A 22,182-nucleotide genomic window follows, 5' to 3' on the forward strand; every position below is an offset into this window, starting at 1 on the left:
AAATTTATTTTCCTGGACTTTCGACTGCTACAAAATTTAAGTCCCGCGACTTGTTTTCCACTCTGCATTGAGAGGTTTGGGGGCTTGCCAAAAGTTGGAGGTGTTGGTGCTATTTTTATTTTATCTTTTGAGGTGGCTGACCAAATTACCTCGATTGAGAAGTCTTTCAAGAAAACATTTTTTTTCTAGATTGAGGCTAATTTGACTGTTTTTGCATGCCTCTTTTGAAACATCTTACGAACTACAACAGCATGAATGCATGATTGATCAACAAACGGTCGCACAAATATATCTGCATTTCCAAAGCAAAGGTGCCAAGAAATATTGACTATTTTTCCTTTACTTGGTCTAGCTCAAATATCACTACAATGAATGAATATATATAAATTCAGACCAAAATTACCATAAATTTCAATTTGTAAGCATTTTGCTGGCAGTTTAAAAAAACTGTTGAACACACTCTTGAAACAGAAAGAGAACCTCAACTAATACATGCACGCATTATAAATTTTGGGAACTCCACACAAAAGTAAAATATTAAAAACTCAAGGACATAATCAATACTGAATAAATGGACAACATGAGTTACTGGTACACTACTACATCAAGCAACCGAACAAACAACATTTAAAAATAACAAATTTTAATTATTTTGGATGTGTGCTCGCTCAGTTAGACGCTGCAGCGGCAACCTCTCGTGCCTTGGCGAACTCAAGCAGCCTGCCCACGTCCGGCAGGGCTGCCTTGGCCGCGTCGAGCCCGCTGAAGTGCTCCACCCACGCGGCCAGGAGCGGGGTCTTGGCAGCGTCGAAGATCTTGTCACCGGACAGCACCTCGGTTACCTTCATCCACGACAGCACGCCTCCCAGCGCAACGTCGACGAGCCCGACGCCGTCCCCGCCGAAGAAACCCCCTCCCTTGGAGCACTCCCTCAGGGCCCCTTCCAGGACCTCCACCGCCGCGAACGCCTGCTTCTTTCCCTCGGATTTCTCCTTCTCTGTCTTGCCCTTCAACCACTGCCTCCATGGGGCTACCAGCTGAAACACAGAGAAAGATAACGGTCAAAGATGCTCGTTGGATGCCTTAATAATAATATATCTACTGTAAATGGAAGGAACGGATGCCACTAGTTCAACCAATTGAGGATAATTTAAACCTTGTCGTCAACGTAGGCCACCCAGAAGCGAGCAACGGCGCGTTCGTAGGGGTCCACGGGCAGAAGCGACGGGCCGGTGCCGGTGAACACGTCGTCGATGTACTGCACAATGATCATGGACTCGCAGACCGGGGCGCCGTTGTGGATGAGCACGGGTATCTTCTTGTGCACCGGGTTGGACTTGAGGAGAAGCTCGCTCTTGTTGTACAGGTTCTCCTCCACGTCCTCGTAGCTCACGCCCTTGAAGGCGAGCGCCAGCTTCACCCTGGTAACAAACGGGCTTGGCCATGCGCCGAGCAGCTTGAGGTCATCTCCTCCGGCCATCTCCAACTAGCTAGCCTAGAACGATGGATGTGTGTGTGTGCGTGAAGGCTGAGATCGTTTTAGCTGTTTGTGATTTGCTGGGTACTGGCTTGATGAATGTATCGGAGGCATATCAACTGTTTATATAGTGACCATGTAATACAAACTGGAGTATACGTCATGGGTGATGCTGCTTCGAGGAGAGTGTCATCCGTGATGCCTGGGCGATCAGCAGATGCCGTCCTTGTAGTGCGTCGATGGATTTTTAAAGGCCTTTTGTTGGTTTCCTTCAATCATGCTTGACTGTGGAGATGCGTCTGTCTTAACTTATACACTTGAAATGTAGTTGAATTATTTCTGAGGCGCCACGTGCTGCTGCCTCCCCTCGCGCAAGCCCTTCCGTCAGCAGACCATCCATACAGGCGTCAATTTTTCTGACTTGGTTGCGAGCAGATGATTAAAATACCGTAGCTACAAGTTACAACAACATCCGCCTCTTTTGTCACTGAATGTGGAGATTGTATCTGGATTAAAATTTCAATGGCATAATTTTAAAAGGACCACCTACTCAACAGTTGCTCTTTTTTTGTGTGTGCTTTCCATCGATTTCGTTCAATCCAACTCCTGCTGGCCATCATCCTCCCCACCCCTTTTATGGAAAAGGGTTTCTCCCCGCTTTAGATTATAAAGCAACCGCCACAACAACATCCCTACTAGATACATTGTTCATCTTCTTCCTAGAACCGTCCCTGACACCCGCCCAACCGCCCGCTCCTTCCCCCTTGGCAGGCGAGCACTGCCTTGTAACCCCAACATGGCAGAGCATTTGCCTCCGCCGCCCTACAGCCGTCCCCGCCTCCCCGGCTTCCCTCTAGACCACACCAGATTCTAACCGGCAGCCCACCAGCACCCCCCCCCTGCCCTCACACGAACCCATTAACCTCTGACTCCTCCAGCAACACCACTGATGTGTCGTCCCTCGCCGTTGGCAACTTTGGAAGCACTGTGACGTGGTGGTCTTTCAGGGCTTGCCCCCATTGCTACCTCGGCTGCTACAGTTGTGTAGGGAAGATGTCATGCTTTGGCGTGTTCGCTTGCCTGCTGCCCTTAAACATGCATCAGATGCGTGGCTAGGCTGCCTGGTTGGTCCTTGGGCCACCTGATGATTGCCTTGCCCCCCACCCCCCCAAACTCTTCCCTCTCCCCTACTCTCCTTGTAAAAATGTACCTATGCATGTTGTCTTACTTGGGCATTTTGGCCCCGATATATGAAAATTCAGGTGGGGAAAACTTCCCTCGGTGAAAATTCAAAAAAAAAAGTTTTGATGAAAATGATCATGAATAATGTTTGGATTATTCCCTCCATCCCATAATGTAAGAGCATTTTTTTCACTACTGTAGTGTCAAAAATACTCTTATATTATGGGACGGAGGGAGTAGTTTACAAGCATTGGGACCACAATTGCACTACAAAAGTATAAGAGCGCTAGATGGTTGGTTAGTCTCCCAAAAGAAGAGGAAAGAATGCATTGTTGGTGATTATACAACCGTTGCGGTGCCCATCAACAAAAGCAGAGGGTAAAACAGTGTGCTAAAAAAACACAGGGTAAAACATGTAGAAAATATTTGAACATTGATTATTTGTATTGTATTGATCTCATCGTCATATGGGACATATATAGAAGTACAAACTTGAAGGGTAAGAAGCCTAGAGACTTGTGGTACAAGAAGATGTTTTATATCTACAATATTTTAATTTATCTCTAGTTCATAATCTCCAATGTGTTTGTATTCTAACATTCCCCCTCAGTCATAGCGGGAGTGAAGCTAATGATTACGACAAAATTTGAAGTATTGCGCTTATGTCGTCTTCTTCGCTGCGCCATCATCAATTGCATTTCTGATGGGTCGGCGCCTAGGGTAGTGACTACGTCCCCTTCTGTGCCTTCCTTGTCTTTCCTTCCCTCCCGCAGTCACAGCAGGAGTGGCATGGACGCTAGTGACAACACAGACGATGTTGACTGGAATTGTTGCCGATGAGTTATTGTAGACGTAGCTATTAATATGGATGTTGAGGTAGCCTTGATCGAGGTAGTCGTGTTCTGGAGTGCTGATGGTCGATACTTTCATGTAGTAGCTTGCTTTTGTGCCTTGTATCTACCATTTGGCGTTGCATCCTCGTTTTTTCTCTTATTTTTTGTTGTTTTGTTTGTTGTTATTTTGATATGGTGTACTAGTACTTTTTTAACTTCTCATGATCAATAAAAGCTAGTATCCCTACTATCCTCAGAGCAAATGTAGCAGATCCGACATGTTGGCAGCCTTGTGGAGCGAGCTCCATATGCATTTTGGAGGCTACCAAGATGATGCGCATACTCAGAGCCTCCATATTGGCTGCCTCCATATCGTAGGACTTAGTCGACAACATGACATATTTTGCCACAATCTCTCTGCCATCCCCATGTGAGGTGGGGGAAGGCAGCATGTGATGTTTCCTTCACAACACAAACAACTGTCATATGAAGTGCACTTTAAAGTTGGCTTCGATGCATCAAATATGGAGGCGGGGAGGCCAGATATGGAGGACCCTTCATAAATTATGGCAATTTTGATAGGTATGGCGACTCTGGTAGACTGTTATTCTGTTTGACATAATCGTCATATCGGTAGTTATTATGGCAATTGTTCCATTACGATGAGTCTGCTAAAAAACATAGGATTGCAGTGTCATACACATTTGAATATTACATAATTTTGATTTGCTTGATTGCATCATAGAAAAAACAAAACAAAAAAACTTTTTTCAAGGGGTTTGAGTGGATGCTAAAATTCTTATGAAATGTAGTACAACGAAAACTTTAGAAAAAATTTCTACAAAATCCAGTCCTTTGAAATAAACGACTAGCATATGAAAGATTCCTGAATCCGTTCAAAATACCTATGAAAATCCTTCGAATCAAAGAGAAATTAAGAAAGTGATCTTGATTAAGGACAACTTGACAAAGCGTAGTTGGGAGGATAGTAAATGGTGTTGTTTCTGTGATAAAGATGAATTCATCCAACATCTTTTTTCCTCAAATGCCCACTAGCCAAGTTACTGTGGTACAGTACATATCTCTTTTAATGCCAGTCCTCCTAATAGCATTGTCACTTTATTTGGGACATGGCTAAATGGAGTAGAGTATAATAGCGACGCATATTCGAGTCGGAGTGTGTATATTACTTTGAACTATACGGTATTGTTGGAATGACATAATTTTTAACCGACAAAACATCACAAAATTTACTCAGCCGTGCGGAAATCAAGTAGCATGTGGCATATGAGTGCAACTGTTGGGAGACGGTACCACATGATACTTACAACCGATTTAAATGACCGTCCAATAATAGAATAGGTGTTTAGTCATCTTGTCCTTATTTTACCGGTTGTGGCAATTTTTATTTTATTTAAGCTTGATTTGTGAACTTATATCGAACTACCTACTTGATGGCCACTTTGATAATATGGTTGTATACATTATTTTGATGTAGAGACCAGAAATAATCCTTTAAAAAAAACCATATCATGTGTCAGGTTGTGATGGAATCAAACTTAAATCCAAAAAAGAAATCACAAGGCTAACCATCCTCTGCCGAGAAGGAGCTCGTTGGTGAAGGGCCCGTAGGCGTCGGAGGTGTCCAGGAGAGTGACGCCGGCGGCGACGGCGTGGCGGAGGAGCGCGAGCATGTCGTCGTCTGGCTTCGCGGGGCCGTAGTTGCCGGACATGCCCATGCAGCCGAGGCCCTGCGCGGAAACCTCCAGCCCCTGCGAGCCCAGCTTCATCCGAGGCACCGTCGGCTTGGCCATGATGAACTAGCTAGCTGCTCACGGGTGATGATCGTCCTGTGTGACCTTTGCGGGGCTAAATTTCGTGTTTTGATCCTTTTATGCAATCTATTCAAGATTCGATCCTAATTTGAATTTTTTTTAAAATATGACTCTTTTGCTACCGCCATGGCGGTATGGTATAACAGCCTACCGTCAAGGTCCCTGGCGGTAGGGTTGCATGCCCTATCGCCAAAAACCTCCTAAATATTGAATATAGTGCGTGCTCGTGCTTACCGCCAAGCATCTTGGCGGTAGGGTTGTGCAGGCTACCGCCAGCCCGGTTGGCGGTAGCGATGTTTTCTACCGTCAAAGTCCCTGGCGGTAGGCTGTTAGACCCTATCTTCATGAACTCTGGCGGTAATAAAAGGGTCAGATCTTGATTTTTTTTAAACTAGGGCCAAATCTTGAATAAGTTTTAAAAAAGAGTCAAAACATGAAAATGCCCCTTCGCGGCGCTGGCGAGTCCGCTTTATACAGATTTTTGTTTTGTTTCGGCCTCCTGTCTTTGTGTGTTGACGGAAGTGCTTGCATCACGCATCAACAGAGATTCTTTTTCCGCTTTAGTCTACTGAATGTGACCAAAGACATGGTAAGTTTAATCAACCACGGAGCCCTGGTAGCACTAGCAGCCTGATCCCTTTTTACATTTTTTCTTGCGGGTGCCCTTTTTACATTTCTGCTCTCATCAAATTTTAGACATGTGCTTGTTCTCATGTGCAGTAAATATTTCAGGCAAGGCAGTGTTTTAATTCCAAGGAAATAGGGAAGGCGATGGTTATGAAAGTGAGCCTTGTGATGCAAATAGAGAGGAGTGAAGGGAGGGTTGTTGGCGACGGCGACCGGTGGGGTGGGAGTGCAGGTGGCCACCAAGTTCGGGGTCAAGTTCACCGAGGCGCCGCCGGGGTGAGAGTTCTGCGGCTCGCCGGCGTACGTCCGGCAGGCGTGCGAGGCCAGCCTGCGGCGCCTTGGAGTCGACTGCATCGATCTCTACTACCAGCACCGCATCGCCACCCGTCTGCCCATCGAGATCACGGTCAGCCTTGTTCCAGGATCCAGGCAGATGTCCTCGATCATCACAGCAAAGAAAAGTTCAGTCACTCACGGACCGTATCTTCAATTTTCACAGCTGACCAGCTGTTTGTTTTGCCACTAGATGGGGGAGCTGAAGAAGCAGGTGGAGGAGGGGAAGATAAAAGTACGTGGGCTTGTCGGAGGCCTCCGCTTCCATCATAAGGCCAATTCCACCGTGCGATCTCAAATGGACGTCTGTTTTATCCGGATTCTGTTCATTTGACTAGAAGAACGCCCGTGCGTTGCAACGGGGCCACATTAACTTTAAGAGTTCAATATTAATCATGTTAATAATACATTTAATATTCTCATACATATCAAGTGACATATGAAAATACGGTAAGAGTTCAATATTAATCATGTTAACTTTAAAAGTTCAATATTAATCATGTTAATATTCTCATACATTTAATAATCATGTTAATAATACATTTAATATTCTCATACAACTACAAACATGAAAAATGATAGCACCCTATGAAATATGGTAAGATTATGTGTTTTTGCACGCAATTGTTGTGATTTATGTGTGATTTTTTTAATGTGATTTCGTACAAACAATTATAGTGAATATATACTACTACCACTACCAACTACAACTTGTGACCAATCACATAAAGATATATATTTAGAAAGATGTGCATTGCTACGACTTCTAAATTGATATATCATACTGTATTTTGTCTCTTTTCACTTCTTTCCTCTCCTCATCTCGTTGGCTAGTCTTCTCTGATTATTTGTTGTCAATCCTTTTATCAAGGTTATGCAAAAAGAAAGTTCAAAATGTTCAGATCAAAAATAAATCTCTATGAAAACTAATTATTCAAGAGCGACGATGCAAATTAAAAGATGAGACAACACCTTGATGAAAAAATGCAGATCCACTTGTATGGCGTCCAAATATGTTACCCAGTGGGTTTCTTGTTCACTGAGCAAATTTCAGCACTTTCATGGAATTAATTAGTAGAATTATTGTAACACCAAGCATGTACAAGTATCCCAAGATGACCACGAGTGAAATTTCTACTGTAGTGCATACTAAACATACCTGACCTTTTTCTTCTTGAATCCATCAAATTTTCATTTCATTTAGAGCATCATGATGTCGTGAATACAACTTCAAAACTATTTAGAGCATCATGACCTCAACACTTCTAAGTCTGAAATCATCTCTATAAATGATCTGTGGAGCAATTCATAAACTGCAGTCAGTAGACAAATTAATTAGATTGTGCATGCATGAGACGATGGATTGTGTAGATGATCCCTAAGCTGTGGAACAGTATAACCAGAGAAAATAGCAGTCAAAGGGAGGAATTAGCTAGTTAGATTGTAGATGCATGCATGAGTCAGCCGGTGCAAGGGAAGTCGCGCGGAGCGCCATGACGAACTCGGAGTCTGGGCCCGAGCCGTTACACCTCGGCGGCAGACAGCGGCCAGCACAGCCGCTGCCCGCTGGGTCGCTACTCGTTAGTGCCCACCGCGCTGTTGAATCCACCGCCGATTGTAGCCACTGCATACAGTGTTCGCGCCGCCATGATGGTGCCCGACGAGGACGGCACAGGGCGGCGGAGTCGTGCATATCCAGCGGTGAGATCGAACAGCGAGGCGAGGTGACCGGTAGCGAACGGGCAGGACCTGCGGCGTCGGCTGCAGATCTCCTGGAACAGAGAAAAAGAGAGAGAGGTAGAGACTGAGGAAGGAGAGGTAGGGCGCAGGAAGAGGAGTGGGATACTGGTGTCCATGGCGAGGCCTCCGTTGTCCACCGGCAAACCTCCATGGCTAAGGTAAGGTGCACCTACACCCGTAACACACCAGCATGACCTGACGGTGAACGGGTTCACGTGACGAGCGCGGGGCTGGCAATCAACGTTTCCTAATCCTCCTCGCTGATGCATAACGGGCACGCATCGCTGCCTGGGTCGCTCACCATGAAGAAGAAGATAGGGTGGAGGAATTGAGCGAGGGAGGAGGAATCGAGCGGCTTGTACGGCAGGGGGCCAAACCATGATAAAAATCAGTACAACCCGTGCGAGGTGGAGAACGAAATGACTTGCCTATAGCTCATGATTCGATTGAGATGATAGGGAAGGAAGGAAAATTGTGATTTAGCCAGACAAAGTTTTGGAAAGTTCTGATTCAGCTGAGAAATAGATGGAAATAATGCCCCAGGATGAGGAGGTCACGATTAGGGTATGGCAAGAAGAACTTTTTTGGAAAGCTTTGATTCTGGTGATAATTACCATATTCGAAATTTCCTTAGTTATAGCCTTACCATACATGGATTGATTTATTACTATAATTATCATATTTGAGATTTCTAAGTTTATAGCCTTACCATACGTGGATTAATTGTGATTGATTACCATAAATACGTTGGGTATTGTCGGCCAGACGAGAAAGAGAAAAACCGATGGGAGGGGGGTGGTGGGAGGTGGGACGAAAAAAAAACCGGTTGAAAATAAACCGGTTGAAAGTGGGGGGGACTATTCAACCAATTCGTCCATTAGGAGTAGAGATTAGGACGATGGGGTCGTGTCCAAGCGTGTCCTAGGATGCGGTGGTCGTGTGCCCAGCGCGCGGCTCATTCCCTTTGCCCCATCCTATCCGCCAGGTCAAAAATGCCCATATTTTCATTAAAACTAATTTTACAACCTAAATATTTGTCTGAAAATTATAATAGTTTTACAACCAAATCTAAATTGTCTTGACTGAACATAAAATGGACCAATACATCTATTGGTTGCCAATGTGATCCCATACGTGCTCAACCAAGTCATTTTGAAGATTCAAATGAGTGTGCGAATCACACATCTCACGATAGAATTGAGCAAACTGTTCAAATGTGGCCGGGTCTTGATGCAGGGGCTCAATATTTTCACCTTGATAATCAAATCATTGGTCGAAGATACTCTCATCATGCTCGTCCTCGACGATCATGTTGTGCATGATCACACAAGCAGTCATCACCTTCCAAAGCTTCCTTTCATCCCATGATAGTGCAGGGTTTCGAATGATACCCCACCGGGATTGAAGCACACCAAAAGTACGTTCCACATCCTTTCTAACACTCTCTTGCATTTGGGCAAATCTCTTTCTCTTCTCACCTTGAGGTTTCGAGATTGTTTTAACAAAAGTTGACCACTGAGGATATATGTCATCTGCTAGATAGTATCCCTTGTTGTACTGGTGCCCGTTGATCTCAAAGTTGACAGGTGAGGAGTGGCCTTCTGCAAGCCTTGCGAAGACTGGAGAACGCTGCAGCACGTTGATATCATTGTGAGAACCTGCCATGCCGAAAAAAGAATGCCATGTCCAAAGATCATGTGATGCCACCGCTTCTAATATGACAGTGCACCCGTTGACATGCCCCTTGTACTGGCCCTGCCAAGCAAATGAACAGTTCTTCCACTCCCATGCATACAATCTATGTTGCCAAGCATGCCTGGAAAGCCTCTAGCTGCATTGGTCGTCAACAATCTCTCTGTATCAGCGGAGGCCTCAAGTACTCTGGGCCAAACACCTCGATCACAGCCTGGCAAAACTTGTACGTTGACATCAGATATGTTGTCTCACTCATACGCACATACTCATCCACCAGATCGCCTGGAATTCCATATGCAAGCATGCGGATGGCCGTGGTGCATTTCTGGTAAGAGGAGAATCCAAACTTGCCAAGGGCATCCGTCTTGCACTCGGAGTATGGGTCATGAGTAACCACTCCCTCTCGGATATGATTGAACACATGCCTTGACATTCGAAAACGGCAACGGGATTTATCCGGCTTGAAGAACGGGGTGTTGGCAAAGTAATCGGCATAGAGCAGGGCGTGGCCTCTCTCCCTGTTGCGGTTCAGGTTGGGAGCACGGCCAGGGACTGACCCCCTGTACCGAGGAAGCTGCCGTTGAATGTGGTCGTGAACGACCAGTGCAGCCACCACAAGATCTTCATCATCCGACAATGAATCATCCTATGAACAAAGGAAGTGATGGAAGTGAAAGTGTGTTATATCGACTAGAGGGGGGTGAATAGGCGATTTTTATGAAAGTCTTCAAAACATGGAAGTTTCGAAGACAAATGATAGAAATGAACCTATTTCCATGCATCGGAAGATAGACTACACTAGACAGACAATAGTCAAGCATTCAATGAAGTGAAACCACAATGACTAATAGTGTTGGGGAATGTAGTAATTTCAAAAAAATTCCTACGCACACGCAAGATCATGGTGATGATATAGCAACGAAGGGAGAGTGTTGTCTACGTATCCTCGTAGACCGAAGCGGAAGCGTTGACGCAACGTAGAGGAAGTAGTCGTACGTCCTCCGGTTCAACCGATCCAAGTACCGTTACTCCGGCACCTCCGAGTTCTTGACACGAGTACAGCTCGATGACGCACCCTCGATCTCTGATCCAGCAGAGGCGCCGAGGGGGAGTTCCGTCAGCACGACGGCGTGGTGACGATCTTGATGTTCTCCTGTTGCAGGGCTTCGCCTAAGCACCGCTACAATATGACCGAGGTGTAATATCGTGGAGGGGGGCACCGCACACGGCTAAGGAACGATCAATGATCAACTTGTGTGTCCTAGGGTGCCCCCCTACCCCCGTATATAAAGGAGGGAGGGAGGAGGTGGCCGGCCCTAGGGGGGGCGCGCCATGAGGAGGGGGAAACCTACTCCAAGTAGGTTTCCCTCTCTTTTCCTTATCTTATTTGGAGGGGAAAGGAAAGAGTACTAGTATTAGGAAGTAGTACTAGTAGTAGTAATAGGAAGAGGGGGAAGGAGAAAGGAAAGGGGGGCCGGCCCCCCTCCCCAATTCGGATTGGGCTTGGGGGGGCGCGCCCCCTTCCCTTGCTCCTTCTCTCTTCCTCCTACATGGGCCCAATAAGGCCCATATACCTCCCGGGGGGGTTCCGGTAACCTTCCGGGGCTCCAAACTTCTCCGGAACCTTTCCGGTGTCCAAATATATCCGTCCAATATATCAATCTTTATGTCTCGACCATTTCGAGACTCCTCGTCATGTCCGTAATCATATCCGGGACTCCGAACAACCTTCGGTACATCAAAATACATAAACTCATAATATAACTGTCATCGAAACCTTAAGCGTGCGGACCCTACGGTTCGAGAACGATGTAGACATGACTGAGACACATCTCTGGTCAATAACCAATAGCGGGACCTGGATGCCCATATTGGTTCCTACATATTCTACGAAGATCTTTATCGGTCAAACCACATAACAACATACGTTGTTCCCTTTGTCATCGGTATGTTACTTGTCCGAGATTCGATCGTCGGTATCCAATACCTAGTTCAATCTCGTTATCGACAAGTCTCTTTACTCGTTCTGTAATACTTCATCTTATAACTAACTCATTAGTTACATGCTTGCAAGGCTTAGGTGATGAGCATTGCCGAGAGGGCCCAAGATACCTCTCCGACAATCGGAGTGACAAAACCTAATCTCGAATTATGCTAACTCAACATGTACCTTCGGAGACACCTGTAGTACTCCTTTATAATCACCCAGTTACGTTGTGACGTTTGGTAGTACCCAAAGTGTTCCTCCGGTAAACGGGAGTTACACAATTCTCATAGTTACAGGAACATGTATAAGTCATGAAGGAAGCAATAGCAGAATACTAAACGATCAAGTGCTAAGCTAACGGGATGGGTCATGTCAATCACCTCATTCTCCTAATGATGTGATCCCATTAATCAAATGACAACACATGTCAATGGTTAGGAAACATAACCATCTTTGATTAATGAGCTAGTCAAGTAGAGGCATACTAGTGACTATATGTTTGTCTATGTATTCACACATGTATCATGTTTCCGGTTAATACAATTCTAGCATGAATAATAAACATTTATCATGATATGAGGAAATAAATAATAACTTTATTATTGCCTCTAGGGCATATTTCCTTCAGCCTCCCACTTGCACTAGAGTCAATAATCTAGATTACATAGTAATGATTCTAACACCCATGGAGTCTTGGTGTTGATCATGTTTTGCTCGTGAGAGAGGCTTAGTCAACGGGTCTGCAACATTCAGATCCGTATGTATCTTGCAAATCTCTATGTCTCCCACTTGGACTTGGTCCCGAATGGAATTGAAGCGTCTCTTGATGTGCTTGGTCCTCTTGTGAAATCTGGATTCCTTTGCCAAGGCAATTGCACCAGTATTGTCACAGAAGATCTTCATTGGTCCCGATGCACTAGGTATGACACCTAGATCGGAAATGAACTCCTTCATCCAGACTCCTTCATTTGCTGCTTCAGAAGAAGCTATGTACTCCGCTTCACATGTAGATCCTGCCACGACGCTTTGTTTAGAACTGTACCAACTTACAGCTCCACCGTTTAATAAAAACACGTATCCGGTCTGCGATTTAGAATCGTCCAGATCAGTGTCAAAGCTTGCATCGACGTAACCATTTACGACTAGCTCTTTGTCACCTCCATATACGAGAAACATATCCTTAGTCCTTTTCAGGTATTTCAGGATGTTCTTGACCGCTGTCCAGTGATCCACTCCTCGATTACTTTGGTACCTACCTGCCAAGCTTATTGCTAAGCATACGTCAGGTCTGGTACACAGCATTGCATACATGATAGAGCCTATGGCTGAAGCATAGGGAACATCTTTCATTTTCTCTCTATCTTCTGCTGTGGTCGGGCATTGAGTTTGACTCAACTTCACACCTTGTAGCACAGGCAAGAATCCTTTCTTTGCCTGATCCATTTTGAACTTTTTCAAAATTTTGTCAAGGTATGTACTTTGTGAAATTCCTATTAAGCGTCTTGATCTATCTCTATAGATCTTGATGCCCAATATGTAAGCAGCTTCACCGAGGTCTTTCATAGAAAAACTTTTATTCAAGTATCCCTTTATGCTATCCAGAAATTCTATATCATTTCCAATTAATAATATGTCATCAACATATAAAACTAGAAATGCTACAGAGCTCCCACTCACTTTCTTGTAAATACAGGCTTCTCCAAAAGTCTGTATAAAGCCATATGCTTTGATCACACTATCAAAACGTTTATTCCAACTCCGAGATGCTTGCACCAGTCCATAAATGGAACGTTGGAGCTTGCACACTTTGTCAGCACCTTTTGGATCAACAAAACCTTCAGGTTGCATCATATACAACTCTTCTTCTAGAAATCCATTCAAGAATGCAGTCTTGACATCCATTTGCCAAATTTCATAATCATGAAATGCAGCAATAGCCAACATGATTCGGACAAACTTAAGCATCGCTACGGGTGAGAAAGTCTCATCGTAGCCAACCCCTTGAACTTGTCGAAAACCTTTTGCAACAAGTCGAGCTTTGTAGACAGTAACATTACCATCAGTGTCAGTCTTCTTCTTAAAGATCCATTTATTCTCAATGGCTTGCCGATCTTCGGGCAAGTCAACCAAAGTCCATACTTTGTTTTCATACATGGATCCTATCTCAGATTTCATGGCCTCTAGCCATTTTGCGGAATCTGGGCTCATCATCGCTTCCTCATAGTTCGTAGGTTCATCATGGTCTAGTAACATGACTTCCAGAATAGGATTTCCGTACCACTCTAGTGCGGATCTTACTCTGGTAGACCTACGAGGTTCAGTAGAAACTTGATCTGAAGTTTCATGATCAATATCATTAGCTTCCTCACTAATTGGTGTAGTTGTCACAGGAACCGGTTCTTGTGATGAACTACTTTCCAATAAGGGAGTAGATACAGTTATCTCATCAAGTTCTACTTTCCTCCCACTCACTTCTTTCGAGAGAAACTCCTTCTCTAGAAAGGATCCGATTTTAGCAACGAAAATCTTGCCTTCAGACCTGTGATAGAAGGTGTACCCAATTGTCTCCTTTGGGTATCCTATGAAGACACATTTCTCCGATTTGGGTTCGAGCTTATCTGGTTGAAGTTTCTTCACATAAGCATCGCAGCCCCAAACTTTGAGAAACGACAACTTTGGTTTCTTGCCAAACCACAGTTCATAAGGCGTCGTCTCAACGGATTTTGATGGTGCCCTATTTAACGTGAATGCGGCCGTCTCTAAAGCATAACCCCAAAACGATAGCGGTAAATCGGTAAGAGACATCATAGATCGCACCATATCAAGTAAAGTACGATTACGACGTTCGGACACACCATTTCGCTGTGGTGTTCCAGGTGGCGTGAGTTGCGAAACTATTCCACATTGTTTCAAATGTAAACCAAACTCGTAACTCAAATATTCTCCTCCACGATCAGATCGTAGAAACTTTATTTTCTTGTTACGATGATTTTCTACTTCACTCTGAAATTCTTTGAACTTTTCAAATGTTTCAGACTTGTGCTTCATCAAGTAGATATACCCATATCTGCTCAAATCATCTGTGAAGATGAGGAAATAACGATATCCGCCACGAGCCTCAACATTCATCGGACCAAATACATCTGTATGTATGATTTCCAACGAATCTGTTGCTCTCTCCATAGATCCGGAGAACGGTGTTTTGGTCATCTTGCCCATGAGGCACGGTTCGCAAGTACCAAGTGATTCATAATCAAGTGATTCCAGAAGTCCATCAGTATGGAGTTTCTTCATGCGTTTTACACAGATATGACCTAAACGGCAGTGCCACAAATATGTTGCACTATCATTACCAACTCTGCATCTTTTGGATTCAACATTATGAATATGTGTATCACTACTATCGAGATTTAATAAAAATAGACCACTCTTCAAGGGTGCATGACCATAAAAGATATTACTCATATAAATAGAACAACCATTATTCTCTGATTTAAATGAATAACCATCTCGCATCAAACAAGATCCAGATATAATGTTCATGCTCAACGCAGGCACCAAATAACAATTATTCAGTTCTAAAACTAATCCCGATGGTAGATGTAGAGGTAGCGTGCCGACCGCGATCACATCGACTTTGGAACCATTTCCCACGCGCATCGTCACCTCGTCCTTAGCTAATCTTCGCTTAATCCGTAGTCCCTGTTTCGAGTTGCAAATGTTAGCAACAGAACCAGTATCAAATACCCAGGTGCTATTGCGAGCATTAGTAAGGTACACATCAATAACATGTATATCACATATACCTTTGTTCACTTTGCCATCCTTCTTATCCGCCAAATACTTGGGGCAGTTCCGCTTCCAGTGTCCAGTCTGCTTGCAGTAGAAGCACTCAGTTTCAGGCTTAGGTCCAGACTTGGGTTTCTTCACTTGAGCAGCAACTTGTTTGCCGTTCCTTTTGAAGTTCCCCTTCTTCTTCCCTTTGCCCCTTTTCTTGAAACCAGTGGTCTTGTTGACCATCAACACTTGATGCTCCTTTTTGATTTCTACCTCCGCGGCTTTCAGCATCGCGAAGAGCTCGGGAATAGTCTTGTTCATCCCTTGCATATTATAGTTCATCACAAAGCTCTTGTAGCTTGGTGGCAGTGATTGGAGAATTCTGTCAATGACGCTATCATCCGGAAGATTAACTCCCAGTTGAATCAAGTGATTATTATACCCAGACATTTTGAGTATATGCTCACTGACAGAACTGTTCTCCTCCATCTTGCAGCTGTAGAACTTATTGGAGACTTCATATCTCTCAACCCGGGCATTTGCTTGAAATATTAACTTCAACTCCTGGAACATCTCATATGCCCCATGACGTTCAAAACGTCGTTGAAGACCCGGTTCTAAGCCGTAAAGCATGGCACACTGAACTATAGAGTAGTCATCAGCTTTGCTCTGCCAGACGTTCTTAACGTCGTCAGTTGCATCAGCAGCAGGCCTGGCACCCAGCGGTGCTTCCAGGACGTAACTCTTCTGTGCAGCAATGAGGATAACCCTCAGGTTACGGACCCAGTCCGTGTAATTGCTACCATCATCTTTCAACTTTGCTTTCTCAAGGAACGCATTAAAATTCAACGGAACAATAGCACGAGCCATCTATCTACAAACAAACATAGACAAGCAAAATACTATCAGGTACTAAGTTCATGATAAATTTAAGTTCGATTAATCATATTACTAAAGAACTCCCACTTAGACAGACATCTCTCTAGTCATCTAAGTGATTACGTGATCCAAATCAACTAAACCATGTCTGATCATCACGTGAGATGGAGTAGTTTCAATGGTGAACATCTCTATGTTGATCATATCTACTATATGATTCACGCTCGACCTTTCGGTCCCCGTGTTCCGAGGCCATATCTGTATATGCTAGGCTCGTCAAGTATAACCTGAGTATTCCGCGTGTGCAACTGTTTTGCACCCGTTGTATTTGAACGTAGAGCCTATCACACCCGATCATCACGTGGTGTCTCAGCACGAAGAACTTTCGCAACGGTGCATACTCAGGGAGAACACTTCTTGATAATTAGTGAGAGATCATCTTAAAATGCTACCGTCAATCAAAGCAAGATAAGATGCATAAAGGATAAACATCACATGCAATCAATATAAGTGATATGATATGGCCATCATCATCTTGTGCTTGTGATCTCCATCTTCGAAGCACCGTCGTGATCACCATCGTCACCGGCGTGACACCTTGATCTCCATCGTAGCATCGTTGTCATTACGCCATCTATTGCTTCTACGACTATCGCTACCGCTTAGTGATAAAGTAAAGCAATTACAGGGCGTTTGCATTTCATACAATAAAGTGACAACCATATGGCTCCTGCCAGTTGCCGATAACTTTGGTTACAAAACATGATCATCTCATACAATAAAATATAGCATCATGTCTTGGCCATATCACATCACAACATGCCCTGCAAAAACAAGTTAGACGTCCTCTACTTTGTTGTTGCAAATTTTACGTGGCTGCTACGGGCTTAAGCAAGAACCAATCTCACCTACGCATCAAAACCACAACGATAGTTTGTCAAATAGACTCCGTTTTAACCTTCACAAGGACCGGGCGTAGCCACACTCGGTTCAACTAAAGTGAGAGAGACAGACACCCGCCAGCCACCTTTAAGCACGAGTGCTCGTAACGGTGAAACCAGTGTCGCGTAAGCGTACGCGTAATGTCGGTCCGGGCCGCTTCATCTCACAATACCGCTGAACCAAAGTATGACATGCTGGTAGGCAGTATGACTTATATCGTCCACAACTTACTTGTGTTCTACTCGTGCAAATAACATCAACACATAAAACCTAGGCTCGGATGCCACTGTTGGGGAACGTAGTAATTTCAAAAAAATTCCTACGCACACGCAAGATCATGGTGATGATATAGCAATGAAGGGAGAGTGTTGTCTACGTACCCTCGTAGAACGAAGCGGAAGCGTTGACGCAACATAGAGGAAGTAGTCGTACGTCCTCTGGTTCAACCGATCCAAGTACCGTTACTCCGGCACCTCCGAGTTCTTGACACGCGTACAGCTCGATGACGCACCCTCGATCTCCGATCCAGCAGAGGCGCCGAGGGGGAGTTCTATCAGCACGACGGCGTGGTGACGATCTTGATGTTCTCCTGTTGCAGGGCTTCACCTAAGCACCGCTACAATATGACCGAGGTGTAATATCGTGGAGGGGGGCACCGCACACGGCTAAGGAACGATCAATGATCAACTTGTGTGTCCTAGGGTGCCCCCCTACCCCCGTATATAAAGGAGGGAGGGAGGAGGTGGCCGGCCCTAGGGGGGCGCGCCATGAGGAGGGGGAAACCTACTCCAAGTAGGTTTCCCTCTCTTTTCCTTATCTTATTTGGAGGGGAAAGGAAAGAGTACTAGTATTAGGAAGTAGTACTAGTAGTAGTAATAGGAAGAGGGGGAAGGAGAAAGGAAAGGGGGGGTCGGCCCCCCTCCCCAATTCGGATTGGGCTTGGGGGGGCGCGCCCCCTTCCCTTGCTCCTTCTCTCTTCCTCCTACATGGGCCCAATAAGGCCCATATACCTCCCGGGGGGGTTCCGGTAACCTTCCGGGGCTCCAAACTTCTCCGGAACCTTTCCGGTGTCCAAATATATCCGTCCAATATATCAATCTTTATGTCTCGACCATTTCGAGACTCCTCGTCATGTCCGTAATCATATCCAGGACTCCGAACAACCTTCGGTACATCAAAATACATAAACTCATAATATAACTGTCATCGAAACCTTAAGCGTGCGGACCCTACGGTTCGAGAACGATGTAGACATGACTGAGACACATCTCTGGTCAATAACCAATAGCGGGACCTGGATGCCCATATTGGTTCCTACATATTCTACGAAGATCTTTATCGGTCAAACCGCATAACAACATACGTTGTTCCCTTTGTCATCGGTATGTTACTTGTCCGAGATTCGATCGTCGGTATCCAATACCTAGTTCAATCTCGTTATCGACAAGTCTCTTTACTCGTTCTGTAATACTTCATCTTATAACTAACTCATTAGTTACATGCTTGCAAGGCTTAGGTGATGAGCATTGCCGAGAGGGCCCAGAGATACCTCTCCGACAATCGGAGTGACAAAACATAATCTCGAATTATGCTAACTCAACATGTACCTTCGGAGACACCTGTAGTACTCCTTTATAATCACCCAGTTACGTTGTGACGTTTGGTAGTACCCAAAGTGTTCCTCCGGTAAACGGGAGTTACACAATTCTCATAGTTACAGGAACATGTATAAGTCATGAAGGAAGCAATAGCAGAATACTAAACGATCAAGTGCTAAGCTAACGGGATGGGTCATGTCAATCACCTCATTCTCCTAATGATGTGATCCCATTAATCAAATGACAACACATGTCAATGGTTAGGAAACATAACCATCTTTGATTAATGAGCTAGTCAAGTAGAGGCATACTAGTGACTATATGTTTGTCTATGTATTCACACATGTATCATGTTTCCGGTTAATACAATTCTAGCATGAATAATAAACATTTATCATGATATAAGGAAATAAATAATAACTTTATTATTGCCTCTAGGGCATATTTCCTTCAAATAGTAGCTAGGCAGTAAGGATCAGGTACACAGTGAAGACAAATAGATAAAGCAAATAGGCACTGACTTTACAAGAGCCAACTGTAAATAAAGAGATGAGAAGGATAGAACCAGTGTGCGTGACGGAGACAAAGGTTTGGTAGACCAGTTCCAACTGTTGTGACAGTTCTACGTCTGGTTAGGGCAGATAGGTATTTAAACCTGAGGACACCCAGTCCCGGACACTTAGTCCTGAGCACATAGCTCAGAACACTTAGTCCTCTCCATATTCCCCTTGAGCTAAGGTCACACAGACCTCGCCCAATCACTCTGGTAAGTCTTCAAGGTAAACTTCCAAACCTTCACAGACTTCATTCACCGGCGATCCACAATGACTCTTGGATGCTCAGAATGCGACGCCTAACCGGCTACAGGATTCACAGTCCTCAAGTGTAATAAGTCTTCAGATCACACAGACAAGAAGACTTAAGTGATGCCTAACACTCTTTGGCTCTGGGTGGTTAGGGCTTTATCCTCTCAAAGAATTCTCTCTCAAAGGCTTCGAGGTGGGTTGCTCTCAAACGACAAAAGCCATACTTTAACTCTGAGCAGCCAACCGTTTATGGTTGTAGGGGGTGGGCTATTTATAGCCACTAGGCAACCCGACCTGATTTGTCCGAAATGACCCTGGGTCACTAAGGAACTGACACGTGTTCCAACGGTCAGATTTCAAACACACACGGCAACTTTACTTGGGCTACAAGCAAAGCTGACTTGTCCAACTCTGAACAAGATTCGCTCTCATAGTCTTCACTCGAAGACATAGGATTTTGGTTAAGCATCACTTCAGTCATTCTGACTGGTTTTCTTGGACCCCAGTTAATAGTATGGTGGTTCCTATGACTCAACAAAGAAGAAAAAGAACTACGAAAGATCTAAGTCTTCGCGCTCCCTAGTCTTCATGCGATGTCTTCTCTTGTCATAGTCTTCAAGGTGAATGTCTTCACTTACCACCTTTGACTTCAGTGTCTTCATACATTTTTAGGGGTCATCTCTGGTACGAAAACCGAATCAATGAGGGACTTCTACCTGTGTTATCCTGCAATTCTCACAAACACATTGGCCCCTCAACTAGGTTTGTCGTCAATACTCCAAAACCAACTAGGGGTGGCACTAGATGCACTTATAATCTCCCCCTTTTGGGTGATTGGTGACAAACTAGTTGAAGTTTTCAACGGGGAATATAATATGTGAAATTGTAAAGGATAAGGAATTGTCTTCATAAGTTGCAAGGGCTCCCCCTGAAGATGTGCATATAAGTAATTTGCTTTTGGAATGCAAATGCACATGGCAGGTTGTACTCGTGGAGATCCTCTTCAACTTATGATGACAATTTATCATGCATGAAAGGTATGTGAAGATAATGACATGCATAATGAAAAATATACGTCTGCAAAATGATCTAAGTGTGGAATTTATCGTCGCACATGCGGGATTTATCATCGCATCACAAAATAGCAAATAAGTAGCAGACGACCATCGAGTTTAAGTGTTACAACTCAAAGAATCAAATGTATCAAAACAAGAGTTGTAAACACTAGGCAAAACATAAAGTAACCGCCCATATGGACCCGCTTGAAGACTATCAAACTCATATGCTTCTCCACCTTTTGTCAGTGGGGACCAAAAAGGTTTGAAGACATAGAGCATCTACTCGTTCCCATGAAGAGTAGGTGAAGCAGCAGGGTCGTCGGTGGTGTTCGGCGGTGAAGAAGAACTTGGGGCAGTGTCGAGGCGTGCAGAAGTAGGGGGCGGTGAAGTGGCATCATCTTCATCCTCGATCACTCTGGCATTCACAGTTCCTGCAGAGGAAGAGAACTCAGAGTCTTCAAGAGATGGAGTTCGTCACAGCATAGTCCTTCGGGGAGGTGTGGACTCAAACTTGAAACGTTCAGAGAAGCCATCCTCTTGAAGATCATCCTCAGAACACATAAGTGTCAGCCCTTTCCATGTACGCCGATAGGTTTTATGGGCAACAAAGGCATTCTTGGTGGCAAGATTGCGAATGCGGTTGACATCCACCAAGAGGCTGTGCATTTGGTGCTTCAGCCAGTCATGATGCCTATCCTGTTTCTGATGAAGAGCAACCAAAAGCTCTCGGTCATTGAGAACATGAGATTGCTTCTTAGGTCGTTGGGCAATAGTGCTTTCAGTGGCTTCAGTAAGGGCACGATGAGGTGCATGTGTAGTACCAGCCAGAGGATAAACACGAGTGACTGCTTCAACTCCTTCAATGTTTTGAGTGAAACTTTGATGCTCCGCATTCTGAAGACTAAGAGGTTCCTTGGCAGGCTCTGGATAAATGGCTTCAACGGGCATATCCACATCAGGCAGAAAGATCCGATGATTGCGAGCAGATGGCTGATATGAGATAGCTGAGTGGAGTTTAATCAGCGGCATTATCCATGGAGCGTAGAACTTCAAGCCAAAAAGATCAGATCCTGATGCAGCAAGTTGGCGGATGAAGAAGTCTTGTGCATTGAAGCATTTTCCATGAAGAATATAGAAGACCAAAGTCTTCATTGCACCTTCCAGTTTTGCATGTGGAGAATGTCCTTTGATGGGCCAGAGAGTTCGCCTTATAATGTGATAGATAGTCCTTGGCAGATACTTAAGGTCTTCAACAAAGAACTCCTTAGGATATGCAGCATCTTGTGGCAAAGGCTTCATCATACTGAGCATCTGACTCATGTTCGGTTCAGACTTCTGAAAGATGCTCTCCATAGCTTCACTGTGAAGCTGACAGCCAGGTTCATAGAGATCTCCAGGAGTGGGCAGACCAGT

The 22,182-nt window shown here is 44.6% G+C and overlaps 1 protein-coding gene and 1 pseudogene across 1 annotated transcript; one reads left to right on the plus strand and one right to left on the minus strand.

The window, feature by feature from the left end:
• Positions 1-462: 462 nt before the first annotated feature.
• On the minus strand, positions 463-1,575 carry LOC119315429 (probable glutathione S-transferase GSTU6). Its single transcript, XM_037590062.1, has 2 exons — positions 1,157-1,575; positions 463-1,037 (listed from the first exon to the last, which is right to left on the minus strand). The coding sequence occupies exons 1-2, from the start codon at positions 1,478-1,480 to the stop codon at positions 669-671; spliced, it is 693 nt and encodes a 230-aa protein (XP_037445959.1). The 5' UTR covers positions 1,481-1,575; the 3' UTR covers positions 463-668.
• Positions 1,576-5,453: 3,878 nt separating this feature from the next.
• The window catches only part of LOC119315741, a 28,779-nt pseudogene continuing 12,050 nt past the window's right edge, over positions 5,454-22,182 (plus strand).

The sequence above is a fragment of the Triticum dicoccoides genome, chromosome 6A (genome assembly GCF_002162155.2).
Source record: "Triticum dicoccoides isolate Atlit2015 ecotype Zavitan chromosome 6A, WEW_v2.0, whole genome shotgun sequence".
Classification (NCBI taxonomy): Eukaryota; Viridiplantae; Streptophyta; class Magnoliopsida; order Poales; family Poaceae; genus Triticum; species Triticum dicoccoides.

Bases quoted from the DNA above. Each gene is read 5' to 3' on its own strand.
- LOC119315429 (XM_037590062.1), bottom strand. From the start codon at position 1,480: ATGGCCGGAGGAGATGACCTCAAGCTGCTCGGCGCATGGCCAAGCCCG. The intron at 1,038-1,156 runs GTTTAAATTATC...TCTGTGTTTCAG, and splicing joins TGGCCTACGTTGACGACAAG to CTGGTAGCCCCATGGAGGCA.